This window comes from Homarus americanus, unplaced genomic scaffold (assembly GCF_018991925.1).
Source record: "Homarus americanus isolate GMGI-L3 unplaced genomic scaffold, GMGI_Hamer_2.0 scaffold50281, whole genome shotgun sequence".
Lineage (NCBI taxonomy): Eukaryota > Metazoa > Arthropoda > Malacostraca > Decapoda > Nephropidae > Homarus > Homarus americanus.
Window position 1 is genome coordinate 3,872,383 of NW_024742338.1, and position 18,341 is coordinate 3,890,723.

An 18,341-nucleotide genomic window follows, 5' to 3' on the forward strand; every position below is an offset into this window, starting at 1 on the left:
TCACCAAGTTCAAAATATCACCACAATTAAGTTACAGGTCGAGGCGGGAAGAACACATAGACACGAGGATAATAAAATAAATAAACCTGATTCTCCTTCTTATACCACCAGAGGGCTGATAATAACTAGACTTCATTATTCTGACGGCAATATTTATAAAACTTTACTGTTGGTTGACCGTATCAAGCGTCCCGTTTCTTCCCAGGAATTGTGGTATTGAAGCACCGAGGACGCCTCTGTAAATCATAAGAAATTACAGAATAGTACAGCGGATAAGTGGTTATGTTACGGTGCTTAGATATGGCGTCGGCACTGTACTTTGTATCATCTGTGGCTGGTGGTTTTTGCACATGACTTAGAAAAAAGTTGAGCTGTTATTTCCACCGCAAAATTGTCTCATTGTGGTGTTGTACCGTTGTTAGTCTTACAGCAAGGCGTTGGGAATAACTGCGTATAAACTTCAGGCTTATTCTCTGACACAATCCAGCTAGGAAAACAATGACCTGGGTGTTGTATTAGTGTTGTGGTGAAGGTGTTGTATTAGTGTTGTGGTGAAGGTGTTGTATTAGTGTTGTAGTGAAGGTGTTGTATTAGTGTTGTAGTTGATTAAATGTGGATCTTGACCAAAATATTAGATATTTTTTAACTAGGCAATGACCGTGTTTATGATGTTAGTGTTTATAATATTAACACTGGGTCTTACTCTCACATTAACTACTGCACAGTCTGTCATAATCTCCACCAACACCACCACCACCACCTCCCTCTCCTCCACCACACCCCCTCCCCTACACCACCACCACCACCACCTCCTTCTCCTCCACCACACCCCATCCTACCACCACCACCACCACACTCCTCCTCCCACCACCCTCCCTACACCTCCACCACCACCACCTCCCTTCTCCTCCACTACACCCCTCCTACCACCACCACCACCACACTCTTTCTCCTCCACCACACCCCTCCTACCACACCACCACCACCTCCCTCTCCTGCCACCACACTCCTTCTCCTCCACCACACCCCCTCCTACACCACCACCACCACCACACTCCCTCTCCTCCAACACCACCACCACCACACTCCTTCTTCTCCACCACACCCCCTCCTACACCACCACACTCCTCCTCCACTACCACCTCCAACACACAACTGGGCCGACATGATGATCTTGTTGAGCTGCCACAGACGTACAGGACAGTGACCACGTTACGTTGCTCTGGAGGAGGTAGGAGGTCCCGGTAAGTATAGGGCGTGTCTTGGATCAACCCATACTGCCTCGAGGTCATCCTTGGGCGGTGACTACACACGCCGTCGCCGTCGCTAGCTCTCGATCGAACTATGAGCCACGTCTCCAATACAACAAGAATTGCCGCCTTGGTCATGGTATCATCCCGTTGGGGTGACCGAGAGTAAGGTAAGCTATGAGAGCGTTCAGGTTGGAAACACCATGTGAGAGAGGAGGGAGGGAAGGTGGTGATATGTTTAAGGGGGTCAAAGGGAGGAAGGGGGGAAGGGGGGACCAAGTGAGGGAGGGACAAACAGACGGACGGACGGACGGAGAGAGGACGGGGGTGGAGGCTCAGTGTGGCGGCAGATATCGTGTGGTTCAGGTCGTGTTGTTAGCTGCTGTGAGAGAAACAGTGAAGACATCAGCCTCGTCTGTCTGTTCAAATTTATACTCCCTGCTTCAGGGTCGGTGTGTGGGGGGGGGGTTACTTGACAGAAAATAACGTTATAATATAAGAACATTACCTGCTTGTGGGAAAACCTAATCTAACCTAACCCAACCCAACCTAACCTAGTTTCTGTCAGTACCTGTCTAGTATCTGTCCAGTACCCCGTCTAATATCTGTCACACCTGTCTCTTATCTGTCCACTACCTGTCTAGTATCTGTCCAGTACCTGTCTAAATATCTGTCTAGTACCTGTCAATAGTGTCCTGACTTCCCGATCGTTTAGTGAGCTGACAAGTGGCGAGAGAGAGAGAGAGAGAGAGTTACAGCTATATGAAATGTGTATAACTCCACACACACACACACACACACACACACACACACACACACACCCACCCACACACACACACACACACACACCCCAGTCCTTTCATTGTTGACTTAACTGTCCCAATAAAGGCGTCCTGAGGTTGATCGCTAAGAAGGGGCAAGACGGTGTTATGAAACTAATTGTCATCAACTATGTTCAATTACTGAGTTGGCGTAATGGTTAATAGTGGATAATAGTAATGATAATAGTGATGATTAATAGTACTGGTAGTAATAGTGATTTATGATTGTGGTAGTAGTAGTAGTAGTTGGTAATGGTGATTGGTATAAGGCTTTAAGGTCAAGTATTGTAATTCTAAGCCACTAACGACGATATACTCAAGTTGTACTCACAGGTTTTGAACTTTCATCAGAGTACATGGACTTGGAATCAGTTCATATAGTATATATTCTGCTAATTCACAAGAGAGTGTTTTCTATTTCAGCAAGACCAACTCGTTCCAGATTAAATTGATGGTTTAGGTTAGGTTAGGTTAGGTTAGGTTAGTTAGATTTACCTCGACGATTAACAAAGCCTCTGACAGTGCCCCCAGTGGAGTCTCCTGGGATTGGTCTAACTGGTATTCAGGAGGTGGTTGTGTTGTTACTGTAGAGACAGACTGACAGACATAGACAGAGACAGAGAGAGAGAGAGAGAGAAACAGACAGTGAGTGAGACATAGTTACAAACAGAGACAGAGTGAGACAGAAAGACTAGACAAACAGACAGACATTCAGGTCAGTGGTGTGTACTGATTACATGAGGCAGCTACAGGAGTTCTGGCAGGTAACCTATTCACCATTACACCATACAACATACACCATTACACCTTTACACCATACAACATACACCATTACACCATCACCACCACAATCTTAAGCTTATTATTAATACAGAAAATAAAGCTTTGTGTATATTTTCGCTTCAGGAAGATGGTGTGGCGACCGAGGAAGGTGCTACCTGTGTTGATTGTAACTGTTACCTGCTTTTTGTGGTGAGTTATAGTGGCTAAAGCTTTATGTTAATTAAGCTTTATAGTGGCTAAAGCTTTGCAGTGACTAAAGCTTTATGCTAATTAAGCTTTATAGTGGCTAAGGCTTTGTAGTGACTAAACCTTTATGTGAATTAAGCTGTATATTGAGTAAAGCTTTATAGTGCCTAAAGCTTTGTAGTGACTAAAGCTTTATGTTAATTAAGCTTTATATTGAGTAAAGCTTTATAGTAATTAAGCTTTATAGTGCCTAAAGCTTTGTAGTGACTAAAGCTTTATGTTAATAAAGCTTTATATTGAGTTAAGCTTCATATTATGTTTTATATTAATTCACATATAGAGTTAGCATTTGATAACAGTTTTCTTAACATTATTCTCGCATTCCCACAGGCGTGATGACCTTGTGACCACCGTCTTGGGCAACGTCTTGACCTCTACACCTAAAGTTAGAGGTCAGGGAGAGAGGACAAGGGGGGAGGTCACGGAAAGAGGTCAGTGAGAGAGGCCATTGTTAGAGGTCAGGGGTAGAGGACAAGGGGGGGAGGTCACGGAAAGAGGTCAGTGAGAGGGGCCATTGTTAGAGGTCAGGGGGAGAGGCCAGTGTTAGAGGTCACGGGGAGAGGCACGGGAAGAGGTCAGTGAGCGCCCAGAGAGGTAAAAATGAGGTAAAAATGAAAACAAAATCAGGAGGAGAGTTTTTGGGTCGAGTGCAATAATCTTAAAGTCATCCATCCATCACCCGCCAGGTTAATTAGTCATCCATCCACCACCCACCAGGTTAATCAGTCATCCATCCACCACCCGCCAGGTTAAGTAGTCATCCATCCACCACCCACCAGGTTAAGTAGTCATCCATCCACCACCCACCAGGTTAATTAGTCATCCATCCACCACCCACCAGGTTAATTAGTCATCCATCCACCACCCACCAGGTTAATCAGTCATCCATCCACCACCCGCCAGGTTAAGTAGTCATCCATCCACCACCCACCAGGTTAATCAGTCATCCATCCACCACCCACCAGGTTAATTAGTCATCCATCCACCACCCACCAGGTTAATCAGTTATCCATCCACCACTCTCCAAGTTAATCAGTACAGTACACAGGTGTCCCCAGGTGGTATAGGGTAATTAATGCAGCCTTTTCGTGCGTATTCAAAGGCCACTGTTACCTGTTGAAGAAAAAATTTGAAAAATACCGTAAGTGCATTGACCGCTTTAGCATTTGCTGAGTCATTTGGTGATCTGGCCACTCTACCTTACTGAGAGACGTGGGGGGGGGGGGTGCTGTGTGTGTGTGTGTGTGTTGGAGGGAGTGTGGGTACCTCAGAGATTTTATTAATAGTATTATATCAAACACTCAAACTATTATATGAAATTAGATAAAAAAAAACCCACAATTCTTTTAAGTTACATTTCATTTGGGTGACTCGTGTGTTCTCATGCTAACAGAAAACAATAAGACATCACCCATAGTAAACACGACCCAGACAACGAAGGCAGCGGGGGATGGTGGTGGTGACGATGATCCGTGGAAGTTGGAGCAGCGTCGACGGAAAGAAGCTGTTGACAGAGCTTGTGGGGGAAGGCACGATGGTTTCAGAGACAATCTGCCCAGGGGTAAGGGAAGTTCTGCCATCTTCTCTCTCTTGGTTGACAACACTCACAAGGCCATCTATTGCTTCGTGCCCAAGGTTCGTTGTTTTAATGTGGTTAGGTTAGGTTAAATAATGCTACACATGTATTGTATTATATTAGGTTAAACAGCATTTTATCCAAGTGTATTCTTTCAGGTCGTTTGTACCAACTGGAAGAGGCTGTGGATGATCCTTACAGGCCTGAGCAAGGAGACAGAACCCTTGAAGATTCCTAACTTCGTCCCTCACAAGTTACACCGAAAGATGATGTTAGTACTTCAGTCCAAGAGTGTAAGTGTTGGTGATGGATGTAAGATGTAGTATGCCGCCATGCTTCCTCCTTTACCCGTTGCTGCTCTCTTTTACCTGATACCCAGATCACCTCACACACCAACCACATCTATTTATCATTTTAATATTGTAGTTCCTTCTTCACGTCTGTCTCTCCCCTTCACCTTCCACTCATAACCATTTGTTTTGTTCTCAACTGCTGTCATTACCTGTACAAGTAAGTTTAGGTAGGTGAATACTGTACACAGGTAGTATTGTAATAAGGTTTACCTCACACAACACTATGGTACGCGATAGCATGAATTATTTGTCCTGTTTCTAATATAATTATGATTAAGTGTATTTGAGCAACACGTCATATATACACATCACTTTTTATGTCACTCTTATAAGTTTATTTTCCCCCAGACTAGAGTGCTGCTGCAGAACCTCCACAACTACACCAAGTTCCTGGTGGTACGTGACCCCTACGAGCGGCTACTCTCTGCTTACCGAGATAAGTTCGCTTACCGAGATAAGTTCGAGGGCAAAGACAATTTTTTCATCGAACACTATGGTTATGATATTATGAAATCTTACCGCAAGAATGTCAGTGAAGCAGACATACCAAAGTCTGGTGAGGGTGTTACCTTCCCTGAGTTTGTTAGTTACGTTATTGACCGTCCTGTTAACGGCTTTGACGAGCACTGGAGACCATACCACCAGTTGTGTTTCCCGTGTGACATCCAGTATGACGTGATCGCCAAGTATGAGACTGTAGTCGAAGACTCAGAAAGGTTTCTGCGGCTTATAGGAGCTCCAGAGTACCTCCACTTTCCTCCCTTTATCCTGACCAACACCTCAGCGCTCCTCCACTCCTACATGGCACAACTCTCTCACTACCAGCGTGATCGTCTCCGTGCTATTTACAAAAAGGACTTTGAAATGTTTGAGTATCCAGATAGATTCTGACACTTCACAAACGTACTTGTTTACGGATAATGTTTCATTTCTTACTATAACCAAACAAGAAAATCAACACAACCTTTGACCTCTGACCCCGGTAGTTCGTCATATTAACGGTTAACCTTTCTGTAGAGAATTACCAAAGTTTCTTCAGTATTCATATAGGTATAGAGTTGACGCTGGACGTACAGTAGAGAGAGAGAAGACCAGTGACTCTAAAGCAATACCTCACCTCACCTTTCTCACACACACCTTACCCACCACCCCCCATCCCTCCACACACGCTGCTATAAAATCGTACAGTAATTAAGACAGACAATTCTCAAACTCTCTAAAAGGAACCAACTTCAAACAACTGCAACTCGTACAAAGTGAGAAAGAGCTGTGGCCTTCACGTGTAACCGACTACACGGGGGAGAGTTAACTGAGTGACGGTGTGCAGAACACTGTGTGTGTCATCAGCGAAGGTGTGGGGCATGGAGGCCAGACAGTGGTACCAGTATTGTGATGTACAGTGGTACCAGTATTATGATGTACAAGTACAGTGATACCAGTATTGTGATGTACTGTACATTAACCTTCCCCTATAACTGGTAACCGTGTAAACCTCCGCACAGGATGACTGAAGACGAGGTAGACCATAAGTTAGGGTGCTTCAAGATGGCGGCTGGCAGGAATGGTGGTTTGGTAAATGGTGATTTTTTCGGTTTAGTTTAATGAATGATGGTAGATACTGGTCCCGATTTGTTAGTGGAAGTTAATATGATATTTAAGGACAAGTGGAGCTATGGTGTCGCTCGATCACTCTACCATAGAATAAGTTAGTGAGGGGCAACTTTACAGCACGCTATTATCGCCCACTGTAAACCGTAATGGCGTTAACAGCAACAAACAGTCATTCATCAACAAACCAAGTGACCCAATTGTCTCTGACTGCTGTGAGGCAGAACAGTAAGGCGATCACTTGTGACTCGTGTGGAAACTGGGTAAATACATTAAGTGCTGCGACATTCCTACGGCCGTGTATGATGACGCTGTCGTATCAGAGGTTCATCCCCTTTGTGTGTTACAGGAGTGGCCAAGAGTGTGGCCAACCATGCCATTTGTGGACGTGGGTCAGGCCTATGTCCACACACTACCAGTGGAGACCCGCCCTCCGTACCTTAGCGGGTTGGGGCTACAAGTACAGTTATCCAAACACCGCCACCTGAAGAAGGTTCCTGACCAGTTGGTGTTTCCAAAGTTGTATATTTAATAATCTTTAAAGAATGATGGACTGGTGTAATAACTAGCCTAATTACGTATTTTAAAGAAAGATGTTGAAGAGCTTTAATAACAGTATACCTTTAACGATTGGTGTTGTAAGCGCTCCAAATAAATCCGGATACTTGGTGGACGAACTCCTTGTTTATATTTTGGTTCCGCTGGTCTGTGATTGGTGGAGAGGAGAGGAGGACGGTCTCAGGGCCTATCTCCTTCATACCAGCGGCCGGCACTATATTAAATATGGCTTATATCTCACACGTAAGTCATCAAATAAGGGTAAAATATGTCTTGAGAGGAAGGGGTGTTCTGTTCTTTGTGTCGTTCAGTGGTTTATGTGAGTGTTTTATGAATGAGTGGTTTATGTGACTGTTTTATGAATGAGTGGTTTATGTGAGTGTTTTATGAATGAGTGGTTTATGTGACTGTTTTATGAATGAGTGGTTTATGTGAGTGTTTTATGAATGAGTGGTTTATGTGACTGTTTTATGAATGAGTGGTTTATGTGACTGTTTTATGACTGAGTGGTTTATGTGAGTGTTTTATGAATGAGTGGTTTATGTGAGTGTTTTATGAATGAGTGGTTTATGTGAGTGTTTTATGAATGAGTGGTTTATGTGAGTGTTGGGATGGTAACAGAGTACAGTTCAGCATTTGAGAGTGAAATCCAAAGTAACAGACGTAAACTTACATCAAAATACTATTACTTCAGATTCGTGTGCAGCTTTAACACTTATTTTAGATTTCGGATTTATATGATAAAGTTCATTTCTAGGATTAAAAAAATAGTCAATTTAAGGTTTCTGTAGACGACAAACTTCATATTAGTAATATTCAAGAACACGGACTCATGGAGAGGAGCAACTTCAGGAAAAATTTCTGTAGAATATAACTTATTTGTTACCTTGAGAATATAAAAAAAAGTGGACATGTTGCAAGTTTCTTTTGTTTTTCCGATCTTTCCATTATTAAGTGTTTATGTTAGCACTAAAAGATAAATATATCGTGGACATAAACATTTCTGCTCCATACACGTGAAAAACTGGCAACTTTGCAAAGAATTTTTTTTTTGTTTTTTAGTTTTAGTTTAGCTGTTTTACCTCAACATTATGTCATACCCACAAACACTTCCCACCGACCGATGATTTATTGTAGATAAGATAAACCAACCAAACCTATCTATCCTAACCTAACCTAACCTAACCTAGCTGTCCCATGAAGGAAGTGCATTGTTTTAGGTTATGTTATGTTAGGAAGTTAAAGGTGTTATTTTGATACCTTATTGACAACTGGAGCACAAACCAACATGATGTCTTCGTGTACAGTATATGGACCTCATTCACTTACCAAAGACTAGGGATTAACAAAAGAAAGTTCCAATTCATCCATTTTTTCTTATATTCTAGAGGTAAAAAAAGATGGGTAATACTTGACGAGACTGGTCCGGCCTTACCACCAACTAGAGGAAATTTCTCTATAGAAGATAAAAGCTTTCTTACCTCGAGAAATAAAAAAAAAATAAATAAAAAATTACAAAATCCCCAAAGAAAATGAAAAAACCCTCACGAGCTGTGTAGTGACTGTAGGAATGTTTGTGTTTGCAGAAAGGAATTTTACTTCAGAAAAATAAGGTAGAAAATAACATAACTGTAATGTGTTAGGTTAGTTTCTCTTCCTTTTATGAATTATAGAGTGTAAGTGTACAGTATCTAAACAAAAGAGAAGGGATTGTTATTTTATTTTATTAGAATAAGATAGAAAATAACTTATGTTTTTAGGTTTGACTTGACAAGTTAATTTTCTGTTATGACTGACATTATAGAATGTAACTGTAGCTATCTAAAGAAAAAAAAGATGTATAAAACAAACAAACATTCGATTGCAGAAAGTATGATGACTTACGTACCTGAGTACAATGTTATCATACTCAAGGCAACAGATAATTCTACAATAACCCAATAATAAAGACATCATATTGAAGTGAGTACAGTACAGTACAATACATTGTGTCATGTTCTCATCACCATTTACAGCAATTTTCAGGCTTGTCTGGGATAGCCGAGATTACCTGATGGCAGCTCACCATGTTACACAGTCTCTTGCAGCATCTGTGGTCAGATTCCTATCTCTGAGGTCATCTTACAACCTCAAAAGAGAGCTGACCTGACCTTCATAGAGCACAATGGTGGGACGAGGGTTAAGAATATATACTCAGGGCTAACTCACTGTGCTCAGGGGACCGGCATAGTACTCGGGGGGTTAAGTAGCTTCTCCAACTATCAGATGAGTGAAAACTTAAATTTAAAATACTCACCAACTCTTAGATGTAGAGTTTAAGAAAAACCTGGTTAGTTTTTATTCAAGGTTTTGATGAATGGCTTCAGTATCAGTCACATAAAGCAGACATGTTTACACATGCGGACGTACAGTACAGCACCTGTGGAAGTAATACCAGCTCTCAGTGTTTGTAAACTAATCACTTTTTAACTACATAATCTGTTGTTTACCTGAAGCACTTACTAGACAAGTTATTTATAATAAATTTTCCAGATTGTGAGATTAGCAGCAGCTTCCTCCCCATGTGTGGGCATGGAGACTGTCATGTACAGGAATATAAGTCATGTATTGAAGAGCACCATTGTCCCTTGTACACTGGAACTCTCAAGAGGGATGGCTGGACACAACAAGTGGTCTAACATCAAACACATCAAGGCCAGTAAAGATGCCGAGAGGCAGAAGATATACACAAAGTGTTCTCGTCTTATAAGAAATGCAATAAAAGGTAAACTCACCCCTTGATATAACTTTAATCTGATTCCTTTCATTTGTCCTCGGAGTAACCTGTCATCTCAGACTTTGGTCAGATAATATATGTTTTAGGTCTCCAAGTTAACTGCATGGTGACATTGGCTTTCAGAGAGGTGTGTTTGTGTGTGTAGGTCTCATATTTGCCAAAAAATATACCTATCAAAACCACAGAACAAGATAAAGATATGATGTACATTATCTCAGTCATGCCAGGCTACAACCAGCTGTTCCACCTAATGTTAGACAGACATGAATGAAGCATAATAGAAATAATGATGATAAAAAGTGAAAAGCCACAAAAATATGTTTTTAAATTTTTCTACAATCGCCCCAGGAATTTTTGATGGCTGGATAAATATATGACAGTAAACAAATTAGAGTGATGGAGGTTGTGTGTGTTCATGAGTCTGGTTGCTGCATCACAGTGAGAGAAGCTCATAGGAGTGAAAAAATAATTCCCCGGTTGCTAGTGTCTTGATTTAGAATTGTATTGTTGTTAATTATATTTTATTTGGCAGAAAAAGAAACATCTTTCTTCTTTTCTAGAGGGTGGAAATACTGACCCCAACCTGAACTCCAAACTTGCCAAGGCTGTTGAACTTGCTCGCAGTAACAACATGCCTCTAGCTAGTATAAATAATGTTATAGAAACACATCAGGTAAGTCTTCTCTCCAATATATCTTGAAACTGTTTCATGACATACAGTATTGAGATCCATAATGTTCCTCACCAACATCAACACATGTCTAAAAATAATATACTGTATTCCCTCTTAGCACCCCTGTAGTTTATAACAACCTTCGTACCGTGGGGCCACTTCACACCCCACACCAAAATGACAAAAAAACAGTATTAAGTTAACATGTTTAAAATATTTTGGTACTGTATTAAAATTGGAAAACATCACAAATCAATGCCTGGTAACACTTTACTTAAAAAGATATACATGATTATAAAAGTGAGCTTGTAATTTTTATCTAAACATCATACTATGAATTTTTTTGAACTAACATCATTGATTACCCAATATCTGCCTTTATTCTTGCCATACAGTAAAGGAAATAAATCTTTACAAGCAGCATCAGAAGCTCACTTGCCTTGCCCAGTAGAAGTAAAGTTACTGTATTTGGCAAGATTTGTTGTTTCTAAGTCAGTAGTAACAAATACTAGAGGTGATTATTGTGTCCATTATTTATGTAATTTTCCTCTGAGAGCTACACCTAAACATGGGATGGCAGCCTCTGGTATATAAGGATTATCTTAGCCCCACCAAACTTACTTGACAGAGGACTGAACCTGTGTCTCAGGCTGGAGGTCCTGAACACCATCAACCAAGTCATGTACAGAGGTGTTTACATTTTGTTGAATTTGCTCATCATTATGGCACAAAATATAACTTTATATGTTATTCAAGATGTTCCCTCGACCTACTTTAAACACATCTTGGTAATGATGCTCTTGATATTTACAGAAGTCTCAGGACAATGCTAAGGCTGCCATCATAGAGTACAGGGGACCTGGATCTGTGTTCTTCTTGGTCGAGCTGTTGACTGACAACGTAAATCGCACCAAGATAGCTTTGCAGAGCGTGATCAAAAAATTTTAGTAAGGGATATTTTCATCGACTTTAATTTAAGATTAAATTATCGTTGAGGTTTATTTTGTTTTATGATTCCACCTTATTCTTATGCTGTACTAAAGTATCAAAAGCTTTATGCCTTTACCATTAAACCTCTCTTTGTTGCCTTTGTGTCTCTCATTACAGTATACATATTGCTTCATCCACAGATACATTAGATAGATTTACAGTTAGGCAAGAAAATGGCTCTACAGTATAGGTATTGTAAGTAGAATGGGAGAAGTACAATAAGGGGAAGAGATGAGAGTATAAGAGAAATATTCACTTGGGAGAGTCCATACACCTGTGTCTTGATCATGTGAGACTAGATGGCAGTACAGTACAGTAATTCCTCGTCAACCAGTCTTGAATATTCCTCATTTTATATTTTCTCTGCTGTCCTAAGTATTTACGAGTTTCCACAGCCACCAGGGGAGATTCAAGTATCATTTATTATAACAGGATATTGAGGGTAAAACATCATTCACTTCCCATAAACCACTTTCATATTTACTTTAAAATTTAGAGTTTATTTGATTTGTACACTATGCGCTATTCTATATTACATTAAGGTAATTTTTTACTTTCAATCTAACTTCTGGGCTGTGTTTTGTAAGTTCCATATTTTGTAAATTCCATATTTTGAGATTAAAAAGTCAATAAATATTAAAGAACCATCCCATGAAATAATCTACATTAGTTTACTTCTTGAAATTCTTTTGTTAAATCACTGGAGACATAGATACCTTCCATCATAATAACTAATATACAAGGCTTGGGACATTGGCACCATATGCATTGAGGAGAGATTTTGCTGGTAGCTTGAATTCTGTTGCATATTTACTTTCAAAACAAAATTTCAGTGAATAAAACCCTATTTACTTCCTATACTATTTACCAATTTCAAATTTACAAAAAAAATCAAGGAATATTAAATTTTTACATTATTGTTTCCATGTTGATCAGGCACTTACCAGTTACCATTTGACTATGTTGTATCCAGGACTGCAAACTGTACCAGCATCCACCCAGTGACTGAGTGGTTGAGACTAAAGACTATTATTGTTGTTGTCTGAGGTTATGACTGAACAAGTGACGTGAGAGATGCACACTATCTATGTGGTTGTATGAAAAACCAGTTCTCCTTCTGTTTTAAATGATAACTCTTACTTCTGTGTTGCTATCCTAACTTAACCCAGTCCTGAAGACTTGGTTGATTACATGGATCACCCAGAGAACTTGTCTGGTTATAGAAGATGTAGCACACTCTTGTATGATCATATATGCTGTACTGTATATCCTTCCCTCACAGTGTGCAGGAAGCCAAAGGTAGTGCTCGACACATGTTTGAGGAGAAGGGGATCGTGGTGGCCAGTGGTAAAGGAGCCTCACTGGAAGCAGCTATGGACAGTGCCATTGAGGTTGGGGCAGAGGACGTAGCAGAAGAGGATGATAACTTAGTGGTAAGTCTTGTGTGGGAGATGTTAAGGATATATTATTTGGGTAAATTCAAAGATGAAGATAAAATTATATTTGGGATCAGCGAGTCGTCATATTAAAACAGTTTAGTTCCACTTTGTTGGTGTCCCAGTCACATCAGAGTTCTCTAGTTCTTAACACCAACATGACTCTTAGAGGTGTTTGTGACTTGTTAAAGAGAGATCCATCTCTGATAATACTCTCAAGTCCTTTACATATTATGCTGGTCAGGCTCACCGGTCTATAGTTGTTCGTTGAGTGACGATCGCCCTTCTTGAAGATAGGACTCACATAAGCCACTTTCCATTCACTGGGGACCATTTGTTCATCCAGGCATTTACAAAACAGGATCCTCAGGGGCTCTGCAAGCTCGTTGCACAACTCTCTTAGCACTCTAGGATGCACCATGTCAGGTCCGGGACTCTTATGGACCTTTAGCCTGGACAGTTTATTTCTAATACCCTCTTCTGTGAACACAATGTGGGTCAGTGCTGTGTCGAACCGTCTGTCCTCAAACGCAGGAAGGTTAGTTGCCTCCTCTCTTGTGAACACCGAGGAAAAGAAGCTGTTCAATGCCTCAGCTTTATCCTGGTCAGAATCTGCGTAACTACCATCCACCAGCCTCAGGTCTGATACTCCTACTCGCGTTTTCAATTTCGACTTTGCGTAGCGGTAAAACGCCTTTGGGTTTGACTTGACCTCTCTTGCAACCAGCCTCTGGAACTCCTTTTCAGCCCTCTTACACTTTATCTTTGCATGGTTTCTGGCTCTTGCATACATCCTCCTGTCTTGCTCATTGTTTGACCCAACCCACGTCTTGAATTTCTGGGTCTTCTTCTTAATTTTGTCGACTGTCGCATGGTTCATTTGTAGGGATCCCCTCGTATTCCTAGAAGCACTGGGTTTGGTCTTGGGTATATATTTATCGATCAAATGGGTCACTTTACTAGTTATGATATTCAGCGTAGTGTCTGCGTTCTTTAATAAGTCAGGCCAGTTGATACCCCTCATCTCTTCCCTCATCCCATTATAATTTCCCTTGTAATATTTGCACCTTGGCCTGGCCTTATCTTGAACTAGGTAACAGTTAAATCTGAATGACAACACTGTATGGTGACTGGTGCCAACTGGGGCAAGGTGTTCCAGTTTGGCCACCATACCCTCCTCGTTTGTTATGATGAGGTCAAGTGGCTTGGGTGTTTGCTCCCCTCTGTAATGTGTCGGGTCTCTAACATGTTGGAACAGAAAATTATCTCTCAGAGTTTCTACAAAAAGAGTAGCAGGGTTATTCAAGTCATTCGGGGTGGACTCGTTTCTCCAGTCGATGTCGCCATAGTTAAAGTCCCCCATGATAAGGAGGTGGCTAGGGTTGAGCATCGCTGCGTTGTTTATTAAGGTTCTTAAGTTCCTTTGATTTAGTGGGCCACAGTTTGGGGATCTGTAGATACACCCGACGATAAGTAAGTCCCCTCCCTTTAATTGAATTTTACACCACTTGGACTCTTCAAAAACATCCTCTCCCTGTACCCTCGCCTGGCTGGCTCTAAGGTCTTGCCTAGCAATACTGAACTCACATTCCTCTGGGTCGATTCTCCTGTTCTTGTACAACAGTTTTACAACACCTTCAATATCTGGTTGGTGTAGTCTTAGTAGTGTTTCAAACTCCTCTCTGTTATCAAAGAACGTGTCAGTATTAGTGTACATGACATTCAAGCCAGAATTTGTTCTCGGTAACGTCTCTGTTCTTAGTAATAAACCTGCTCCCCCCCCATTCTCAGAAGCTGCAGCATTTGCTAAGTACACTGTATTTTGCAGGGTGTGGTTAGAAATGTCATTGTTTACACGGCGCTCGCCTCCTCCTGTCCGGTAGGCTGAGCTGGTGCCGCCTCCCGGGTGGGGGGTTGAGTGGGTGGAGGGTGCACTGCTGCCCCCTGGCCCTGTGTCGGCACACTTGTCTCTTGCCATAGTGGGGAATGCCTTAATGAATAGAACAAAATAATTGATCAGGTATATTGTCTTTGACCAGGTATATTGCCTTGGATCAGTACAGTACTGTATTTATATTTCAGACAATAACCTGTAGATCAATAATGTACAAAGCTCTTGCCTGTTGTTTTCTCTATAACTGATTTGTTATCCACAGTTCACCAGTGCCCCTAACGACTTCATGCAAGTCAAACAAGGTTTGGAGAGCCTCGGGTATGAAATAAATTATGCCAACGTTGACTATTTAGCGAAAATACCCGTGACAATTTCTGAAGATGACGAGAAGCAGTTAACTACGTTGTTCCAAAAATTAGAAGATATTGACGATGTAATGAAAATCCACGTTAACACTCAGTAATGTATTTTTAATATTTATGGTGTTTAATTACAATAAAAAAGAGTTTATGGGGATGTGATATTTTTTACCTTAGTTGTAAGACATTAACTAACTCCAGATAGATGCCAGCCAAGGTAGGTGTGAATTTCTACTGAATGGTGATTTATTTTGAAGCTGTGATTTTTAACCTTTGATCTCTTGTCTCTTATTAATAGCCTAGGGGCTGATTTTGTCTGCTAAGTATTACCTCCTTCACTCTGGGGATGCCATTGTCAAGTATATTTTATAACTGGGTTCTGTAAAATAGTGCAATATTTTACAGTACGTAAGAAGAGAAAACTAACTAAATGCAAGTAAGAGAAAAAGACTCAGGTAGTGTGTTGATTATCCTTGTCCCCAAACTTCAGAAATTTCCAAACCTGAATACTGTTTAATGTGTAAAATCCAATTGTGAGGAAACTGAGTATGAGAGAACACCCTACACTTTTCTCTGCTATGCAACGTCATCTGACTCAAACTGAACCTGTACAAACTCTACCTGGCCAGACCAGTGTTTGTGTGTGTCCTTCCCTCTACAAGGGTAACCTACAAGAGGGTGCTGGGGTGAGATAAACAGTACCACTAATGGTCAAAATCAATTCCTGTGACATCTAGAAATAGAAATCAATAACTTTTTATAAATAGAGTACAGCTTTTATATGAGCAATTATTTCACTTGGTTTCTTTAATTTAAAATTAAATACTTGTGCACAAACTCCTCTTTCTGCTAAATAAAGATGTACAGTAGTCCCATACTTTACTGTACTTAATATTTTATAGATATTCTAACCTCTTATATCCTCAAATTGGAAACTTCCCAATTGCAGTTTGTTTGTGGTCCTAAACTTGCCACATAACTGATACTATATCATCTGTAGTTAATGAGGCCGGTCAGCTCAGTGTGAAGGAAGAAGGGCCAGTAGTAGTAGAAACCCTTAATGTTTAACAAGGTAGATGGTGGTGTAGCATAAGTTTACATAACAGGAATGAAATTGTGTTTATTGGAATACAATTTGAAGTTTGGGTGGAGAGGAAAAATGTTTACAGTGGAATGTGATAGATGCCTGAATGGATAAATACCTCCTCTAATCACCCTGAAAAGATGCTCAGTTGTCAATCTCCAAATTAGAGGTAAGAGGAGGTGTGTGGGAAGTGTTAAGAGGACAAAGTAGAGCTACACACACACACACACACACACACACACTTCTTGATAAACAAATTTCTCCCCTTTAAGAACAATGAATATAAACTGTGTACTGATGTTAAGTTTAATATTATTAGACCCAGGGAACAAACACATACTCCCTCCTGGTCACCTCCCATTACCCTACCCCTCGATGGTCCTGCAAGACTGTCTGATTAACACCATCCATACCTGTCATAACCTGAGTTTTTTTTTACCAGTTACTGATTCTTCTTTCTTGACTATATTATTTCCTTCAAAGTTACCCATAGTGTGTGGAGGTATTACTTTTGGTGTGTGTGTGTGGTCTGAACAAGTGTTGAAATGTGCAGGTGTCACTGACGGCAGAACACTTGTATCTTCCACATCTGTAAACTAACACCTGCTCCCCCTCACACACACACACTTATATTTAAACATAACATACTAACTGTACTGTTTTATTTACTTAATAAGATCAAATCTACTTTTCAATTAGTAGAGTAGACGAAACCCTGATAATCCTCTCTCTCTCTCTCTGTCTCTCTCTCTCTCTCTCTCTGTCTCTCTCTCTCTCTCTCTCTGTCTCTCTCTCTCTGTCTCTCTCTCTCTCTCTGTCTCTCTCTCTCTCTCTGTCTCTCTCTCTCTCTCTCTCTCTCTGTCTCTCTCTCTCTCTCTCTCTCTCTCTGTCTCTCTCTCTCTCTCTCTCTCTCTCTGTCTCTCTCTCTCTCTCTCTCTGTCTCTCTCTGTCTCTCTCTCTCTCTCTCATTGCAATATGCATAACTAACTAGGTTGCAATGTGAGTTCTTCCCTCCTTCCCCACACCCATAATAACGACGAATCTTGCAATAGCCGATTAAACTTGAAGTAGACGTTAACGGTACGATACTGAAACATAAACACTCGTAGCTATGGGTCAAACTCTTCGTCACTGTACTGGTGCTGGGGCCGTATAGCCCCGCCATAACATTAACCATGACAAGAGGAATAAGGTTACAACATCGGGACCTTATCGGCTTACGGGACACCAGACTGTTTACAATATTGTTTGTTTACATAAACTCTCTATATGGAAAGGAAAGTCCGTTATATCGAAGAGACCGTTAGATGTAAAATGATCCCCATCGGATTGACGTCCGTTTTATGGAGGTTTCACTATAAGCTTTTAAAAAAAATCCTGGTTATAAAATCCTTCCCGCGTTTTTTTTTTCTCCTTCCTGTGAGTGACAAAACCTTCCTCTTTCCCTCCACTATATTGTGCGTCGTGTTGCCGCCGTCCTCCCCAGCTGACTCACACAGACACTAGTGACGTAAGGCCTCTATGTGTGGGGGCTCTAGTGTGTGTTTGGCAGCTTTATTGACATGTGTGTGTGTGTGTGTGTACGTGTGTGTGTGTGTGTGTGTACGTGTGTGTGTGTGTGTGTCAGCAATACATTGGTGTGTGTGTGTGTGTGTGTGTGTCATCGTTGTTTGTTTGTTTGTGTGTGTATGTGTCATTGATGTGTGTATGTGTGAGTCATCGTTGTGTGTTTGTGTGTGTGTGGTGTGTGTATGTGTCATTGATGTGTGTATGTGAGTCATCGTTGTGTGTTTGTGTGTGTGTGTGTGTGTATGTGTCATTGATGTGTGTATGTGTGTGTGTGTGTGTGTGTGTCATCGTTGTGTGTTTTGTGTGTGTGTATGTGTCATTGACGTGTGTATGTGTGTGTGTGTGTCATCGTTGTGTGTTTGTGT

At 41.0% G+C, this 18,341-nt stretch overlaps 1 protein-coding gene across 1 annotated transcript; it reads left to right on the top strand.

Moving 5' to 3' along the window:
• Nucleotides 1-1,585: 1,585 nt before the first annotated feature.
• LOC121876815 lies at nt 1,586-15,478 on the top strand. Its single transcript, XM_042382245.1, has 11 exons — nt 1,586-1,697; nt 2,976-3,043; nt 3,431-3,531; nt 4,494-4,735; nt 4,835-4,969; nt 5,378-5,425; nt 9,728-9,959; nt 10,532-10,644; nt 11,458-11,591; nt 12,917-13,067; nt 15,227-15,478. The coding sequence occupies exons 2-11, from the start codon at nt 2,982-2,984 to the stop codon at nt 15,425-15,427; spliced, it is 1,419 nt and encodes a 472-aa protein (XP_042238179.1). The 5' UTR covers nt 1,586-1,697; nt 2,976-2,981; the 3' UTR covers nt 15,428-15,478.
• Nucleotides 15,479-18,341: the final 2,863 nt, after the last annotated feature.